Source organism: Saccostrea echinata, unplaced genomic scaffold (assembly GCF_033153115.1).
Source record: "Saccostrea echinata isolate AGI-Se365-2 ecotype Australia unplaced genomic scaffold, CSIRO_AGI_Sech_v1 ptg000036l, whole genome shotgun sequence".
Lineage (NCBI taxonomy): Eukaryota > Metazoa > Mollusca > Bivalvia > Ostreida > Ostreidae > Saccostrea > Saccostrea echinata.
This window is the reverse complement of record NW_026889785.1, coordinates 4,201,501-4,220,047: the sequence shown is the minus strand read 5'-3', so window position 1 is coordinate 4,220,047 and position 18,547 is coordinate 4,201,501. Positions and strand designations below refer to the sequence as shown.

The 18,547-nt window shown below is 37.2% G+C and overlaps 2 protein-coding genes and 1 pseudogene across 2 annotated transcripts; 1 reads left to right on the top strand and 2 right to left on the bottom strand.

Moving 5' to 3' along the window:
• The first annotated feature begins 267 nt into the window (after positions 1 to 267).
• Positions 268 to 4,775, top strand: LOC133199905 (uncharacterized). Its single transcript, XM_061335711.1, has 2 exons — positions 268 to 2,392; positions 2,443 to 4,775. The coding sequence occupies exons 1-2, from the start codon at positions 268 to 270 to the stop codon at positions 4,773 to 4,775; spliced, it is 4,458 nt and encodes a 1,485-aa protein (XP_061191695.1).
• A 1,175-nt stretch (positions 4,776 to 5,950) lies between these two features.
• LOC133199904 (uncharacterized protein F54H12.2-like) lies at positions 5,951 to 7,112 on the bottom strand. Its single transcript, XM_061335710.1, has 2 exons — positions 6,821 to 7,112; positions 5,951 to 6,732 (listed from the first exon to the last, which is right to left on the bottom strand). The coding sequence occupies exons 1-2, from the start codon at positions 7,110 to 7,112 to the stop codon at positions 5,951 to 5,953; spliced, it is 1,074 nt and encodes a 357-aa protein (XP_061191694.1).
• A 2,274-nt stretch (positions 7,113 to 9,386) lies between these two features.
• Positions 9,387 to 10,369, bottom strand: LOC133200051 (uncharacterized; annotated as a pseudogene).
• Positions 10,370 to 18,547: the final 8,178 nt, after the last annotated feature.

Below are 18,547 nucleotides of genomic sequence, written 5' to 3'. Positions count from 1 at the left end.
GAAATCCATTGGAATTTCGGCGATTCATGGGACAGTTTCACGCAAAAGTAGTGATGAACACCAGTAATGATGATGAGCGTCTCAATTATTTGGAACAGATGATGCAAGGTGAAGCAAACCGTGTCGTATCTGGATACACACACGTCTGGAGATAAAGGATACCAAGCAGCAGTGAAGCAATTGGAAGAAAGATACGGAGACTGTGAACTGATAGTGACATCATTCATCAAGAAAGCTCTTGATTTGCCTATGATCAAAGATGCAAAAATGTTAGACGAATTTGCATTGTTCCTGGTAGAATGTCAAAACGCGTCAGAAAGCATTGACTGTGTGTCAGTTCTGGACTATGCTGAAAATATTAAAAGACTTTTGTCAAAACTTCCGATATATCTACACGATCGATGGAGAACTGCAGTTCTCAAAATTAAAGAGACTAAGAGAAGAATAGGATTTAGTGACTTTGTGACCTTTGTGAAGACTGAGGCAAAGAAATCTAATGATCCCATATATGGAGTTTCATCGTTGAGTGGAAATTCACGTTCACAGCCTGATAAGCACCAGAAAAGAACAGTTGCATCAGGAGGCCTAAGTAGTGAAAAGGAATCACCTGGAGCATTAGTATTGAAATGTGAATTTTGCGGTGGTGCTGGCCACGTGTTGATCGATTGTTACAGATTTCAAAGAATTGGTATTCAAGAGAGATATAACTTTATGAAAAATAAAGGACTTTGCTATGGATGCTTGAAAAAGGGACATGTAACCAAGAAATGTAGAAACAGACTTAAATGCATTTCATGTGGACGTCAACACCCTACCATTCTTCATGACCCATCAAGATCAACACCGAATTATCCAATCAATAGGGAAGAACACAACAACTCAGTTTCATCAAGTTCTAACGTTGATCAATCTGTCATCCAAACAGGGAATTCTGATGTCGGTGCTTCTTGTGATGTTGGGGCCGGAGAACAAACATCGGCCATGGCGATAATTCCTGTGAGAATTAAGTTGAAAAACAAGAACCATAGTGTCATTACATACGCATTCTTTGACTCGGGTAGCAGCGTTACTTTCTGTTCTGAAAACCTCATGCGACAACTAGGCGTTAGTGAAAAGAAATGTAACATCACTCTGAACACAGTTGGAGAACCACATCAGTTGGTGTCCCAGTCTGTCAGAGGCCTACAACTCTGTGATATGAACATGACGGAATTCATAGATCTTCCAAAAATTTATACGAAAGACAGGATGCCTGTCACCCATGAACATATTCCTAAAAAGGAAGAAATTTCAAAGTGGCATCATTTATCAAACATAACGCTCCCAAATGTTGCTGCTGAAATTGGCCTTCTTATTGGCAGCAATGTCCCAGACGCTTATGCTCCATTTGAAGTGGTAACCGGACCAAGTGGATCTCCTCACGCCACAAGGACGCGCTTGGGGTGGATTGTGTGGAATGTACTGAGAGAAGTCGGGTCAGGATCATATGATGTGAACAAAGTGACACTGGAGCGGTACTGTGAATGTGACACTAAGCTGGAAGAATTAGTGAAGGCATCAATTAACTCAGACTTTCCAGAGCACATGATAGCAGAAAAGAAAGAGCATTCAGTGGAGGACAAAACTTTTCTGAGCCAAGTTGAAAAGTCCATCAAACAAGTGAATGGTCATTACTCAATAGGACTTCCTTTTAGAAACAATTCTGTGAGCTTGCCAAATAATATGATTCAAGGACTACAGAGACTCGAATGTTTGAAGAAGAAGATGTTGAAAAATCTACAATTTAGAACTGATTACACTGTTTTCATGAATAAACTGTTCGAGAAAGACTTTGTTGAGCCAGTTCCTGAGATGCAACTACAAAGGGATGATGGACGCGTATGGTATCTTCCTCACCATGGTATATATCATACAAAGAAGCCAGGAAAAATAAGAGTAGTATTTGACTGTTCTGCTGTGTTTAGGGGTGTGTCTCTAAATAGTCAACTACCACAAGGACCTGACTTAACTAACAGTCTCTTAGGAGTGCTAAGATTTCGACAGGAACGTATTGCGGTACAAGGTGACATTGAGTCTATGTTCCATCAAGTTGCAGTACCAGAAGAGGACAGAGACTGCATGAGATTTTTTTGGTGGAAAGATGGAAATCTGAGTGCTGAACCTAAACAGTATAGGATGAAAGTACATATTTTTGGGGCTGTCTCATCACCTACTTGTTGCAATTATGCTTTGAAGAAAACTGCTGAGGAACATGGTAACAACTATGATCAAAGCATACAGAATACCATAATGAAAAATATGTACGTGGACGACTGCTTAGCATCAGTTGATACAGAGGAGAAAGCCAAATACCTCATAAAGGATCTGATGGCCCTTTGTAAGGAGGATTTCGGTTAACATAGTGGCTAAGTAACTGTAAGGAGGTATTGAAATCCGTCCCAGAAGAAGATAGAGCAGAAGACATCAAAAAATTTAGTCTGAATGAAGAAACTCTGATTGAGCGAGCCCTTGGAGTTTATTGGTTCGTGGAAGACGATTCCTTAGGGTTTCAAATACAGTTAAAGGACCATCCTACAACAAGAAGAGGCATACTTTCTGTGACAAGTTCCATTTATGACCCACTCGGCATTGTAGCGCCATTTGTTTTGACAGCTAAATCCATACTCCAACAGCTGTGTAAAGATGGTGTAAGATGGGATGATGAAATCGATGGAACCATGTTAAAGAAATGGAACAGCTGGCTCATGCAAGTGAAACATCTGGAAGATGTAAAAATTGAAAGATGTTACAAGCCAGGGAATATTGGACATTCTGTGTTATACCAGTTACATTGTTTTGCGGACGCAAGCACACTTGGCATGGGAGTTGTTATATATTTGCGCATGTCTGATGATCATGGAAATGTACATTGTTCCTTCGTCATGGGCAAATCAAGAGTGGCACCATTGAAAACAATGACAATTCCTAGGATGGAACTCACCGCTGCGACATTAGCCGTCAAGTTAAGTAGACTGGTGGACGAGCAATTAGACTTTCCTATAGAGAAAACACATTTCTGGACAGACAGTACAACAGTACTTCGCTACATCGCTAACACCAAGACTAGATTCCAAACCTTTGTCACCAATCGACTTGCCATCATCAACGCCCATACAACTTTTGATCAATGGCATTATGTGAACACGAAAGAAAATCCTGCTGACTGTGCATCTAGAGGAATATCTGTGATTGATAAATTCATAGATCATCAGTTGTGGTTTCATGGACCTGAATTCCTCCTGAAATCAGAATCTCTTTGGCTTTTGAACTGTGACATTGATACTACTATTGGGGTTAACGATGTGGAAGTGAAAAAATGCATCAACACTACCCTTATACAGTCTTCCTTCAATGGTGTTGAAAAAATTCTTCAGCATTTCTCAGATTGGAAAAGACTTAAAGTCACGGTTGGATGGTTCTTGAAAGCCAAGGATAACTTGAGAAAAATAGTCAAGCAGAAAATAGAAAGAAGAGAAAAAATGATAGACTCTGGAGCTTCAAAGGAGAGAATCATGCAGATTGAGAGAGTGGAAAGTGAAACAAGAGTAAAGGAGTCCAAGAAGGCAAAAGCGATTCCTTTTCTCAGTACTGATATCCTCGACAGAGCTGAAAGAGAACTTGTGGCATATGAGCAAAGACAGTATTATGCAAATGAATTGAAAATTCTTGGAGACAAACATGGATATGTCAAAAAATCGTCACAGCTTTCTAGATTAGATCCTATTTTACATAAAGGAGTCATCAAAGTCGGGGGCAGACTAGAAAAGCTAAACGCATCTTTTACCACTAAGCATCAGATGATCATTCCAAAAAATTCCACACTGACTAGGATGATTGCTATAGATGCCCACAGATCTGCAGGACACATGGGCAAGAATGCTACTTTAGCAGTCATTCGAGAGAAGTTTTGGATACCCGGTATTTCATCTGTATTAAAATCGCTTATCTCAAAATGTGTTATATGCAGACGATACCAGTCTCCTCCAATGCATCAAAAAATGGCCAATCTACCTTCTGAAAGATTGGAAACAGATGATCCCCCATTCACCCGTGTAGGTATGGACTACTTTGGACCATTTGAATTGAAGAGAGGAAGGAGTATGGTGAAACGATATGGTGTAATATTTACCTGTCTTAATACACGAGCAGTCCATCTTGAAGTGTCATTCTCTTTGGATACAGATTCATGTATTGATGCTATTTGCAGATTCATCGCAAGGAGAGGAAAACCTAAATTTATCCGATCAGACAATGGTACAAATTTAGTGGGTGCAGAAAAGGAATTAAGAGAAGCTATCAAGACATGGAACGTTAACCAAATTCATTCTCATTTGTTGCAGTCAGGGATAGATTGGATGTTTAACCCAGCATCACATTTCGGAGGTGTCTGGGAACGACTTATCAGATCCGTAAGAAAGGTGATATTTTCCGTTTTACATGAACAAACTATTTATCTGAACGATGAAGGACTCACAACTTTGTTCTGTGAAGTTGAAGCAATTCTCAATGGAAGACCTTTGACGCCCACATCAGATAACCCTAGTGATCTAAGCGCTTTGACCCCAAACCATTTGCTACTTCTTAGATCTGGAGAAACTTGCCCACCTGGAACTTTTTCACAGATGGACAACTACGTTCGACGTAGATGGCGCCAGATCCAATATCTCGCAGACATCTTCTGGAGAAGATGGATTAAAAGTATCTACCCCTTCTTCAGAGCAGGCAGATGTGGTTAACGGAGGGACGCAATGTTAAAGAAGGTGATTTGGTTCTTATTGTTGAAAATGGCCCAAGGAATTATTGGAATCTTGGACGAGTTCTGGAGGTTCAAAAAGACAGACATAATATTGTGCGTGTTGTGAAAGTGAAAACTGTGTCTAATATTCTTACACGTCCAATAATGAAACTGTGTCTTGTGTTGGAGTCGGATGACAGAGACTAAATTGTTTCACATGTTTAAAGATGTTAATTGCTCATTGGAAAATTGTAAAATATGTTCTGTGTAGGACCATATTTTAGGGGCCGGTGTAAGATTGATATTATATTATTGTCCAAATTTATCCGCATCAATTTATTTATCCAATTTTGTCAGAATATGAATTTTCAATCTTGACGTGTGAACCCGCCATATTTGCACGATTTTTCGATGTTTACCCAAAGCTGTAGTGAGTTTGAGCTGTTTTACCTTAGATTTTTGGATGAGTTGGAAAATAATCACGGTAATTACCTTTTTATGGTTGTATAAATGCAGTGTTAACTTCATATCTTTTTGTATACTGTATTTTTGGAGTAAACAAGGTTAATCTTCAGTTTGAGTATATGATGTAAATTAGCGTTCTCACACGTTAGATGTTAACGTCATTTATACATTTCTATTCACTTAAATTATTCAACACCATCATGCATTACTAGTTTATTACATAAAGTATTCATATTTATTGTATTCAGTATTATCAGTCAGTCGTATGGTGCATCATTTCGGTCATATTTATATAATGTACAGCATTGTAAGTTCTGTTTATTTTTTTTGTTGTAGTCAATCTTTTCCCTTTCCTTTACCATTTCCTTTACCTATGTTGATGGAAATAAATGATGGGAAATGAATGTGACAGTTTGAGAAATATGAAAGGAAAACAGTGTCATAGCACTACAGGTAATGCGTCACGACTTCCGGTAAAGTATTACTGGCATATACTCCTTTTACAAATCGTTTTAGGACAGGTTCATTGTGCACAACATCGAGGAGCTGTTTTGAATTCATGGTTGAATGTAATTGATGTCCCGGGACTTGTCCACTTCTTGTAGAGAGGAAAAGGTGGAAAACACCAAAACGTTGGCAGCTTTTGCTGTTGCTTGTTTGAACTTTAGTTCGAGTCTGGTGTTTCCTCTTCGAATCAGGTTTAAATATTCTTTACCAAAACCGCAGGGATCTGTGGTAAAGACGAACAGAGAATATCCACTTCCAAAGTTGTCTCGAGTAATTACTAGACCGGCGTCTTGACTCCATTTTCCAGAGAACCTCAAACAGTCGAGCATATGCGGATGAATAATGCCCTGTCGTGAAATCGGTTTTTAAGGGTCTTCCTGGGACGCTTTCTCCGTTTTCGTATATCCCTACATCCGTTACACCAAAATGCTCGAAATTAAACGGATTGGTAGTGTAATCCCCATTTACAGCTTTCTGATCTACCAATCCTACAACGATGCGGTCGGGTACTGCCTGAGGAAAAATGTTGTCCCAGTAAAATTCAGTAGATCCTTTAGGAATGGTGTTCATTTTCAATTCATTTCTTGAGATGGTGTATTTTACAGGGGTAGATTCTATCTGCTTGCTGTGGTTCAATAGAACACCAGGATCTACTCGCACTTTGGCCACTTTGTACACGACATCTAGTAATTCCAGTCTGTAAGCCGGGGTGCTCTCTGCTGACATCATTACAAAAGGTGCACTAGATCTAAAAAGCTTGATGTAGATATCTACACCATTGATCAGGTATTTGTCGATGTCAAAAATATCTTCCATCAGGTTACCCTCCAGTTCAAATACTTTACTTTCCTGTGTATAGCCATAGCGCAGGACTAGTCCAGCATTGCCACCATCGTAGGCGTTCGCGTCACCCAAATTTCCTTCGTCCTTAAAAAACAACTGGGACTGCTTTGGGGAAGATAATTCCTCTTTTCCACCAAACAAGACTGTTTTCAGGTATGCTTCCAAGATAATTATTCGTATTAAAGGAAACCATCTTATTATTTAAGTAGACATCCATCAGAGAAAACATGCTTTGCAATGGTAGATTCACAATTCCAGTCTTCTCATTGGCCGCTAATGAGGAACCATCCGCTTTTAAAATTCTGGCTTTTACATACAATCGACTTCTTTTTAAATCGATATATTCCGCTCCCGATCCAGATACAACTATTTTTATGGGGGTATCTGACACTCCAATACTGGAAATCGGTCTGGCTTCAGTTAAGTACACTTTTTCGACTGCTACTTGATTAGTGGGTGAAGCAAAGAGAGAAAGTTCCATTGGCTGGGCTATGTCTTTATTATCACTGCTTAAGAAGGCCATCTTCACTGCTTAAAAACGTTCTTGTATCTATCGATCTTAAAGAGTTTTTTTGGCTTTTGTGATGTCTTTTTTCCTCCAGATGTATGTCGCTTTTTAGATCTTCCGTTTGTTTTCCTTTTTCGAGACTGTTTTTTTCTTCACAAGATTGATTTTCTTGCCCTTCCTCCTCTTGTGCGATGTTGACGTCTTTAATTTTTTAGTAGGAATGACAGAGGAGTGCTGCGATGGTCTTTTTATACCCTTGGTGACCTTGATAAAGGGAACGCCTTCTTTTACGTCTTTTACATGTTCCGATTTGGCTCTCTCTTACACCGCAGCCACGGGTGTCACTTGAGGAATAGGGTTAACGGATTCTAACAATCAATGAGGTCTAATGGGAATTACGTAAGATTTTCGTTTTCTCATACCCCTTCCAATCTGTTTGGGTTTATATTTGTACGGGTTGAACTTTTTCTCTGCCATGTTTTTATAAAAAGCTTCCCAGATTTTAGGGTCACTAATGTACGTCTGACTATTCATTATAAAACGTAAGGGAATTTCTTAAAGTGAAGTGTAGCGCTCACCATTCCGTCTAACAATGACACTAAGTTGCCTGTTCTGTCCGTTATATATATACAGATCTGTTGTAATTGACCAATCTTGACGGGAAGGTAATAAGGTAACGTGTAGATGATGTTTTCCTGTTTTTCTCCAAGAAAAACTCGTCGTAAGAGGGGTACGTCCTTGCCACCAACAATGGTTTCCTCACATATGTCACAGCATATGTACACATCGGGAGTTTTCTTGGCTGGATCCCAACTCTCTGTAGTAAATTCTGTTAAAGCAACTGTCCAGTATCCATCCAATTGAATTTGTTTATTCAAGTGAACTCGAAAACAATTGGGTTTATTGTCAAAATATTTGGAGCTGTCTGTAGACCTCAACACCATTCGAAGGCTCATCTTGACGGATGAAAATTCGTTGAAAAAAACTGTTTTCTAGAGAACTTTCGGGAATCCACGAATTGAATTTACTAGGCCATCCGTCCCATTTTACGTACACTTCCTTTGTATTACCGCGTTTTCTCTTTTTCAACACCTTTTCCACTCTATACAGAATATCTCCCGACTTCATGAAGTTCCGATTCATAAAAAGTGCCTTCTATTGGATCATCGGCTAAATCCTTTATTTTGTACACAGGTATACCAGCTCTCTTGTAGCGATTAGACACTTTAAAATACTCTCAGTCCATTTTTGCTGGTAGTCTCTTTGAAATGGATGTTTAAGCTGTGAAATACGCACATGATCTCCTATTTTGTACTTAAAAATTGGTTTAGTCCTTTTCTTTTTACTGAACGATTTGATTGTTTTTTCCAACTTGTTTTTGCTCACAGGATTCTTTTTCCACGTACTGAGATAGGAAATGAGTCTCACTTCATCTGCATTTTCCTTGGTGACAGTTACAGGTGCTTGCTCCCCTAGAGATCTATGAGGTGTGAAACTTCAACATAACGGTATGTTCTATTTTTCAGAAAATAACGATACATAAGATTTTTCATGGTACGATTAACTCTTTCAGCATAGTTTGCTTTAGTTTCATTCTGGGTGTATATGACATGCACACCCTCCTTTTTTTAAAAAACGCTTTTACCCAGCGATTTTTAAATTTGCTCCCTTTATCTCTTCTTTCGTCCTGTTTGAAAAACTGATTTTAAACCTTCTGTGACGTTTTGATGCTGCTTATTTTTCAAAGGTTCTATGAATAAAATGCGACTGAATATATCTATTAACACTAACAAAAATTTATTACCATCGTTCTCGGAAGAAATGTTGCTGACATCGGCTAAATCGCCATCCCACATGGAGTCAATCGTATTCACTACAACCTTAGAGCGTGGAAATGACCGACGGATAGGTTTCAACAAACTGTAGGGATCCTCGTTATTCAAAAATTGTCTGATTCTCATTCTTCCAATTTTATGCTTTCCTTCTTTTTTTACAGCCTGATAAAGTTTCTCAGGACCTGCAAATGCACCTGGATTTCCGGGAGTATAGTATAGCTTTCTCAAATAGTCTGTGTACTTTGCCGTCTTGTACCGAACTGATTATTTCCTCTCAGTTTTGTATTATGTACGGAATCAAACACAAGAATAGAATTTTTTTTTCAGATGCATAATTTATTATGAAATTAAAAGTATTTATTATACATGTACATAAAGAAGGATACATATAAGTATTTACATTAGTCACTCATAACAAAATAATTTAAGAGTTCTTTTTTATTCAATATCACTTTTATTCAGAATTACTTTCGATTGCATGTGAGTCTTTTAAGTCACCGACATTACATTCCATGGACACATCTTCTGCCGGATTATATCCAAAAGGAGTACACTCTGGACAACTTAACATTCCAAGCTGATTTTGATGGGACTCGCTGAACGCACACAGTTCTGTATCATTTAATTCGGGAACATATTCTCGTACTTCTTCAACGGCTTGTAGTAATTTAGTCAACTTGTATTTGTTCAAAGACACACCTTTTCTGGTTGGTACCGGTTCTAGGGCATCGTCTGGCTTCCAAGAGTGCCTAATGTCTACTGAGGTATACCCAGGGTTAACAGAGACGAAGACAACCCCTCCAATATGCCATTTCATCTCTTCATCAGCTTCATTGTTTTGCAGAAAGTTGGCGATATCTGTTAGAAGAGACTCAAATTTCAGCCATCGGCACAACGGGAATGTCACCCCCTTCTTTGTTGCAAAATAACGACCGTTAGATTCTGTAAAGTGATGGATGTGAATATTGATATCCCCTTTGAATGGCACGGCTGTAAGGAAAAGATCGTTGAAGTCATCCAGACTGATTCTACACCGCTCTTCTTGTGAGTTTTGTTGTTCTGAAGGGTTACTTTTCGGCTCAGTCTTAATAATTCGTTTTTCTGACATGTTCACAACCAGCGACCTGGCCATGGCTAACTTCTTTTCGTACTCGGACATGTTATTATCACTGCTGAGAGAAGCTTTGATAAGTCTGTTTGGTTAGCTTTCATAAGTGCCATTCGAAGACCTGTAAAACCTTTTGGTCCTCTGCGTAGAATGATACTTATTAGCTTTCTGTTACGATCATAACTGGTCTTTTCGGCTTCAATCTGCTGTCTCATCTCGTCGGTTATAATGTTGGAGGCAAAGAGATGCCCAGCAACGGAAGAGGTCATCATTTTTTTCACCAAAGTCGTGTAGTTTGCTTTGATAATGTCCTGATGTTTCTGTTCCATCTTTGCTGAAGAGAGGGTGATGCTTCTTCCACGATCAATTCAGATATGTTGGAAATTTTTACAATAAACCCGTTTTTATAACAAAATTGTCACGTGCTTGATTAACCGTAGACTTTTCATAAAAAGGATTTTTTCTTTAAAAAAAAAAGTGACTGCAGACAATTCTGACTGCAGACGGAATTGATCTCAGACGTAATTGACTGTAGACATTTTTCTTGGAGATAATAGTAAATCCTGACTGTAGACTGAATTGACCGTAGACATTTTGATAGTATTTAGTTTTTCTTTCACTATTTTTTAATGTAGTGAAGAGTTTCTGATATATTCATAATATCTTTCACAGTATCCGCCATTTCTCTCAACACATAAAGCGGATTTCCATGACGTACTTTTTCTTTTCTATGAATAAGCCAGTGAAGACTGTAATCAATTTTTTCTGACAGTTCCCTAAACTCGTCCACTAGATCTTTAAGTTTTCTCCAGTCTGAAGCACCCACTTTAATATTATCTCTTTTCATAATTTTGTGTTTTAAGAGCAAGTGCGCTTCTAACGCATTTCATCAGACGTGTAATGTGCATCAGCAGCTCTTCTTCTTTTCGATTGGTTAAAACATTAAAAAAAATTTACACATTCTGTTCCATTGCAATTTTGTTCTTCTTAATTGTCTTTCCATTTTCAGCAAAAGGTATGATGTCTTACGCAAAAATCACCTCAGTTTATATACACGACAGTCCTCGTCACTCCTTTTTTTTTTAATATTAATTACACTTGACCGCAGACATTTTGATGTTATTTAGTTTTTGAAGTAGGATTGGTGACAACAATATCTCGACATGATCAATTCTTCTTTTAAAATGAGCCCTGTCAACAGCATATTGCATCCACATTCCTTTCCGTTCTTCATAAGGAATCGCAATTATATGAACATGTTCATTAAATTAATTTTCTTTTGCATTGGTTTTATTTTGTTTCACTAAAGGAGTGGTTGTTCACAGAGAGAGAGAGAGAGATTTAAAATACTAATATTCACTCTTCCTTCAATTTATTTATACAAACTAATTATGAATATGACGAGATGCCTAAGTCTATGCACTAATTTGTTGTTCACTGGGCGTCCAATCGCCCAAATACTCTTCGTGTCGCCACGTTCCATCAGGCCATAAGAAAGTCATCGTACCGTTATAGTAACTTTCAAAAAGAGATTCGTAACGAGCAGCTTCCATGACGTCGTACGGCACACGATCGGCCATGATAGTTTTCAGGACTTCTGAGAACTCCATTGGTTCCTTCAAAGACATACTCCAAGATCACAAGCGCGCAAGCAAAAAGTTGACATCTTTAGGGGATCAATTTTCGATTCCTTGGCCAGTCTCACCAGACAGTGTTTCTCGTGTACAAATTTAGTTCTCAGAGAGTATTGTTTTTTACAAAAGTCACAGGACAGAGAATCCCTATTATCTGCAATATACTTATCAATCCGTTTTTTGACAATTGCTCCCCCCTTCAAAAAGTTTCTAAAGTTTTTTTCTTCATTGTCTAAAATATCCTCACTGCTTCCGTAATTATCCATTTTGTTGATTCATGAAGAATTTATTTCAGCCTCTTCTTCTTTATATAGATCATGGGAGTGGTTGGTAATTTCAAGTGACTTCAGACGGACCACAGATATATCTAACATGATGGGATGGGTGACCTCGGACGGTTTTATGGGATGGGTGACCCCCAACGGTTTTGTGGGATGGGTCGTGACTCAGTGACTCCAGACGGCTTTGTGGGATGGGTGACCCCAGACGGACCCATGACGTCATTGACCCCATATAGACCCCAGACTATATACCTTACTACTCAAATGGCCTTCCCCTGATCTTATGCAAGAATATATCTATCTTTTCCATATTTATAACGTTTGTGCAACTCTAAAAATATCGGATTGAAAATTCTGATGTACATCTAACTATTCGGGAATTGTAACTATTATTCTTTTGGATCATACATTAATGGTCGCCCGCGTGGCGCAGTGGTTAGAGCGTATGCTCTAGAGTGGCGAAGTAAGGAGTTGATCCTTACGTCGCGGGTTCGAATCCCACTGTGGGACGTGGAGATCGGTCCTTCGGATGAGACCGTATAAACCGAGGTCCCGTGTCGCAGTATGTGCTGGCACGAAAAAGATCCCTCACTGCTCAATGGTCGTAAGTGCCGAGTATAGGACAAAATTTGCAGCTCTCCACCGGCAAATAGTGGCGTCTCCATATGAGTGAAAATTTCTCGAGAGGGACGTTAAACAACATACAAACATACATTAATGCTTTGCCAATGAAAACAGCTTAAGTGGATTAAAAATCAACTTCAAACTTCAATCCGTTGTTTTCTCAGACGTCCGTGTCGAATTGTACCCGTCCATATCATTGTCGATCATCAAATATTTTGACTGCAACAGATGGAAATGATATAAGCTGTATATTTCAATTCTTGCCAGTTAATGGCCAGCGGTCTTAGGAATCTATTTTACATAAAGCAATTTCCCTAATGTTTTCATTTGAGAGTTTCGGCCCCTTTAAGAAATGATGTACGATTGTTGTGTCTAAGTGATAAGCGTCAAGAGCACAGGTTTAAAAAAAAAAGACCGCTTCTTGATACAACCTGATTTACTTGGGAAAAACAAAGAAATTGACTAATAGTTTTAATTTTCATGTATGGAGTAAACTTTCACAAATCATTATGAGCCTCTTTTTTGTGTTTGTATTCCATACCCGAATCAGGTAAAGAAACTGAATTATATGAACGATAAAAACTTATTTAAAAATATTTTATCAACGTATTCAAAAATATTAATTTAAAAAATCCGCTCGGAAGCAGAAAACAGATTTTTTTTTATTTATGACTTTTTATGAACGGGGTAAGCTTAAAAAAAAACAACCAAACAAAACAAAAACAAGAAAAACAAACAAACAAAAGCAAAAAAGAACAACATTTTACAAATCATAAATTCATCTGGATTTATTTCCCGTTAGAATTCATCGGTGATACAGAAAATGCTTAGGGTGTTATTATCTTCTCTGAATAAAGTTAAAGGGGGAAAATAACGCGCTTGTGGATGTGGGTGGTGGAGTGAATGCGTGCTTTTAACTGAAAGCAATAATTTTTTTTGTATAGGGATCGATTTGCTTATTGCGAAGGGATGGCCCGCTTCACGCCCGTTGCCCTTGTTTGGGTTAGATTTCTTCTTTTTCTTTGGGGCATGTGCGTATTTGGGGGGGGGGGGTGTTTCAAATGCTTTATATACTTTACTAATTGAGCTAAATTAAATATAAAAAGAATACCTTGTGTGGAACTGTATTATTTTTTCGACTGAATATAAACCGTTCCTAGGTCCTAGATGTCTAGACCCCACTCCTCCATGAACATGCATCTGGATGTGAAGTGTGAAATTGTGGAGAAAAACCCTGTTTGAAGTGACTAGAGAATTTTGGAGTGTAAAACCAATGCAATCATTTCAAAAAACACAGTGCAAAAAAATTGACTTTGAAATCAATCAATTAAAATTGAACATTTTGTCATGGAAATCAGGAAATGTATTTAAAAACAGTACATCAACACTAAGCTAAGAAAAATGTCTTGGATAATTTGCGACATAATCAAGCTTTAGTGGTAATGGACTGGGCTATTTTTTTTTTTACCGTTAAAGACCGAGAATTGCAAAGTGATTTCTTTGGGAAAAAGGTACAAGTTGGCATCTTTCATCGCTCAATATTCGTGCTGCCTGTCCAGCTCTTAATGTTAATACTTCCATTCTCATTTTAAAACATCCGGGAATCAAGGATGGTTTTCAGTATACAGTTAAAGTATATCATTGAGGAAGTCAGCAAGATTCCAGTTCCCCAAAAGCAAGTCTATTTCCCGAGGCGCAGCTGAGGGATCATTCTTTGTTTAGCTTACGTTATAAGTGTGTGGGCACTACTTGATAGCATTTTAGTTTTCAGTGGATTCTGAATTGGATAGATAATTATATTGATTAACTTTCCATATATTCTGATATTATCTAAAGTCTTAGAATTTAAGATTTTACTTTCAAGTTTATTTTCATTGAAAGAAAAATGACACCAAAACTTGCATTAATGGTGATAAATTTGATTTAATACTTTTATAATTCTTGTTTTACAATTTTGTCACAGTTCTTGATTTAACTCACTACTAAGTCAGAAACGTACTGACATTCCCATTTTTTACTGACAAACTTAGATAATTACTGACAATGTGCTGTCTTTACTGCAAAACTTAGACAATTACTGACCTTTTTACTGCCGGTGCTGATAAACTTAGAAAAGTGCTGACAAAGTTAGACAATTACTGACCCGTTTTACTGTCCCTGCTTAAAAACCTAGACAAGTGCGGCCATTTACTGATAATTACTGTCCCTATTGTTCTCGCTCTCGGGGAGGCTGCAGTGGCGTGAAAATATTTGTGTGTTAATAACTTTTACTTTAGGAACAGTCTTATTTTAATTTTTGAAATAAAGTCTCAATTCCCAGACATTTATTTTTTTTTTTTAGCTAAGAATTTTATAATTGGTATCTGTAAAATAATTCATAACGAATACGATGTACAATTAACTTTGTGTGAATCAAGTTTAATTAAATGTGTTGAATAATTACACCTTATCCCTATCACTTTTCAATCTAAAGAAATAAATTACATCAATTTATTCCTTCGCAGACGGGTGCTAAATATACCCGTCTTTGCGGTATAGTTTGCATTATTTCCTGTTTTCTTCGATCGAAAATACATGTTTCAACTGTATTTTTTTTTCATCAGCAGGACAGACACCTCTTGTTGAAAAAAATCTTAATCTACTAAGACTTGAATAATTTACTAATCAGTAGTTTCATTCTCTAAATGTTCTTTGACATCGGTACAGGTCATATTCTACTAGCGCTGTTTGGGATATCCGGTTTCAATTGAACATAAGTGAGTTCCCTACTGAACGAGAGTAAATATCTAGAACTTCAAAATATAAAATGTACCTTGTTGAAAACATTATATTGAAAAAAAAAAACGGTTTATCAATTAAAATATTAGTGAACATGTATCCCAAGTTACACGAAAAATATGACCACTTGGCACAATGTAAGATCGTAATCATTATTATTAGTACAGTAAACATCTTTTATAACGTATCTCAGGGGACTGTGATAAATCCTACGTTATAACCGGTGTACGTTATAAACGGAGACCGGAAGTACACAGTACACCTTTACCGTAAGCACTTTCCAAACCTCTAGTGTCTTATTGATATTTTAAAGTATGTATAGTATGTAAATAAATTATTTACGGGTATACTTAAGTGCTGTACAATCTTGATGATCGTCAGATCATATAAAAAGTCCGTAATGTTTGTCTGTTTGGCCTGACGACATTAATTTACAAAAGTCTCCAGAGTTGCCAGAGTCGTTAAAACTTCGGACTTATGCCCTTTGATCGTCTGGGTAGATGGTATGCACGTGTCAGGCATGGCCTCGTCGTCCTCGCTGTCTACTGATATTGAATCAATGTATTTTTCTTTCACAAGTTTAATTATATCATTTTCGGTTATATTGCTATTTACTGACTCAAAGATGAATTTTTATTCAAACAATTTTGAGTACATCTACTCGATGAACTTTATTCAAACAATTTATTATAAATATATACATCTACCTGAAACAACAAAGAAACCTCGTTAGAAAAACACCCATACGGAGAAGCTATCAAGTCAACAAACCGTGACTAATCCGCAGTCATTGCTCTGAAAAGGTGTGAAACCATGTGTCAGAATACGTTATAAGAGGTGTAATTATGTAACGGGACCAAATTTCTAATACTTTATAAGCGATACTACGTTATATACAAATACGTTGTAAGCGGTGTTTTTCCAGTGAAATATATAGACACGTTGCCGGGACTACGGAATGGCTACTTTACATCCGGAGATACTTTATAACCGAGTATGTAATAAAAGAAGTTCACTGTATTTATATATTTATTTATTTGTTCATTTGTTTCAGTTTTGATTAATATTTTATCACTTTCTTCTTTATAAGACTAAAATTTTGCCCTGTAGGTCCCCACCATCTCGAGCTGATGTTTCTCTCTCTCTCTCTCCAAAAAAAAAATGCACCAGGCGAAGTGAAAACAATGTACATGTAGATAGTTTTAAATATAGAATAACACTGAAATTAGTTTTTGTTGCCTGTAAATTGTTCTCGAATTATTCTTTGTTTACTAAATGTTTAGAAAATGTGCCGATAATTATTCTTAGTTTTTTTTTCTTTTTATTTGATAAACATACTTTACATGGGTGCAATCGACAACACATTCATTATTATTCTCTCATTTTACCTTCCCTTAAAATGTACATCGCACACTATCCCGTCTTAACAGAACATATAAGGAAGAAAAGCCTGATATCCATATTTTTGCAATATTTTAGGATTCCCCCTTTTAATTAAATTAATTTTTTTTGTTTTAAATTGCAGCTAAATCTGAGAAGTTTGTGTCTTTGCCGAATTGGATTTTTACATTTTATTTTTAATTAATCATTCATTTAATTTATATACATTGTAATATAAATCTAGTATTTTTTTTTTCTTTTTTTTTTAGAATATTTTATTTTTTTTCTAAATAGAGGACGAGAGATTGTAGATTGCGTATGTATTTGTTGAATTGCTCAAAATCGTGTTGAAGAACAGAGAAGTCTACATGTTTCCGTAATTGCGTAACTAACTTCCTGTGATATCCGGCGAGTGCCCCTCTGTATAATTCAGCAGTGACACCTATTGTCTTATTTTCGCTACCGTACACACTCGGATCGCCTCAGCCGATTTCTTCTACACACGGGTGCTTCACAGAGTTTCCGATTGTGTGTTCAGTAATGCTGTAATTCTGCCGGTTATCAGTTAACACACTTTAATCATTTTGGACGAATAATTAGCACAGTATTATTGTAACATCAAATTTGTTTATATACTGAACAAAGTTCCCGACCACGTTATGAAACGATTTATTTATTTATCTTTTATTTATTTTATTTCTATTTTATTTTATTTTATTTTTTTTTTTTGATTGGCGTTGAGCTTGATAAAACCTAAGAGTCACGATAGGCGTTGGCACGACAAAGATCCCTCACTGCTCAATGGCCCTGAGTGCCGTGTCACGATAGGCGTTGGCACGACAAAGATCCCTCACTGCTCAATGGCCCTGAGTGCCGAGTAAAGGTCCAAATTTAAAGCCCTACACTGTTAAATGGTGACGTCTAAACACATGCAGCAGTACAGAATATATTTCAACACATATATATCAAGGTTAGACATTAAATAATTACCATATGGCTCGGCATGTTTCCGGATTTTTCTTCGAAGAAAGTAAAAACGTTTACTTTCGGAAGTCGAATATAAATCTCCGGTTCCCGGGATATTTTTATACCGCTATAGAGCGATACTCGCGCTTTAGCGAGATGTTCTCGCTACAGGGGAATTGTTCCCAACCTGTTCACTGAGTGCCTTAAAACATTCTGATTTGTTGTTTCTTCTGTATCTTTAATAATTTTGATGATACTAAGGTTTTTGAGAGTGAATTTTGATGTTCACACCTTTGGAGGTGAAACTTTCATAAATAGCCTCTGTGCCAATTCTTTCATGTCGTGGAGAAACTGGGTCTTGTTTGTTTTGTGACATGAACACTATCCAAAACTTAATGACATTTCTCACCGATGGCTACTACAGATGTGTCTTTTGCATTTTTACGCCATCCATGTCTTTCGTTGCCTTCTAAGACTTTATAACTCCGGATTTCTTCATGATGATCATCGTGGATGGAATCTTGATATTCGGCTTCAAAAAAATTGTTGCCTCCTGACCCAGTTGATTCATTCCAATCCATTTCCAATAGAGAATCTTATGTAAGTCTTCTGTAGTGACCTGATATTATTGGGCAGATATGGTGATGATGACAAGGAAATAACTGTATTTTGTCATTGAAGCATTGGGAGCGCAATAACATGTCCTTTTATGGTTTTCTTAACTGCAATTTTCCATTACAGTTTTTATTGAGCTTCACAAAGTTCACATATACAGGTATTTAGAAGTGATGATTCTGCACAAACATTATCAGATTCACATAATTTACATGAAATATGTGGAGAT

Bases quoted from the DNA above. Each gene is read 5' to 3' on its own strand.
- LOC133199904 (XM_061335710.1), bottom strand. From the start codon at position 7,112: ATGGCCTTCTTAAGCAGTGATAATAAAGACATAGCCCAGCCAATGGAA. The intron at 6,733-6,820 runs GCATGTTTTCTC...ACCTGAAAACAG, and splicing joins TGTGAATCTACCATTGCAAA to TCTTGTTTGGTGGAAAAGAG.
- LOC133199905 (XM_061335711.1), top strand. From the start codon at position 268: ATGTTAGACGAATTTGCATTGTTCCTGGTAGAATGTCAAAACGCGTCA. The intron at 2,393-2,442 runs GTTAACATAGTG...AATCCGTCCCAG, and splicing joins CCTTTGTAAGGAGGATTTCG to AAGAAGATAGAGCAGAAGAC.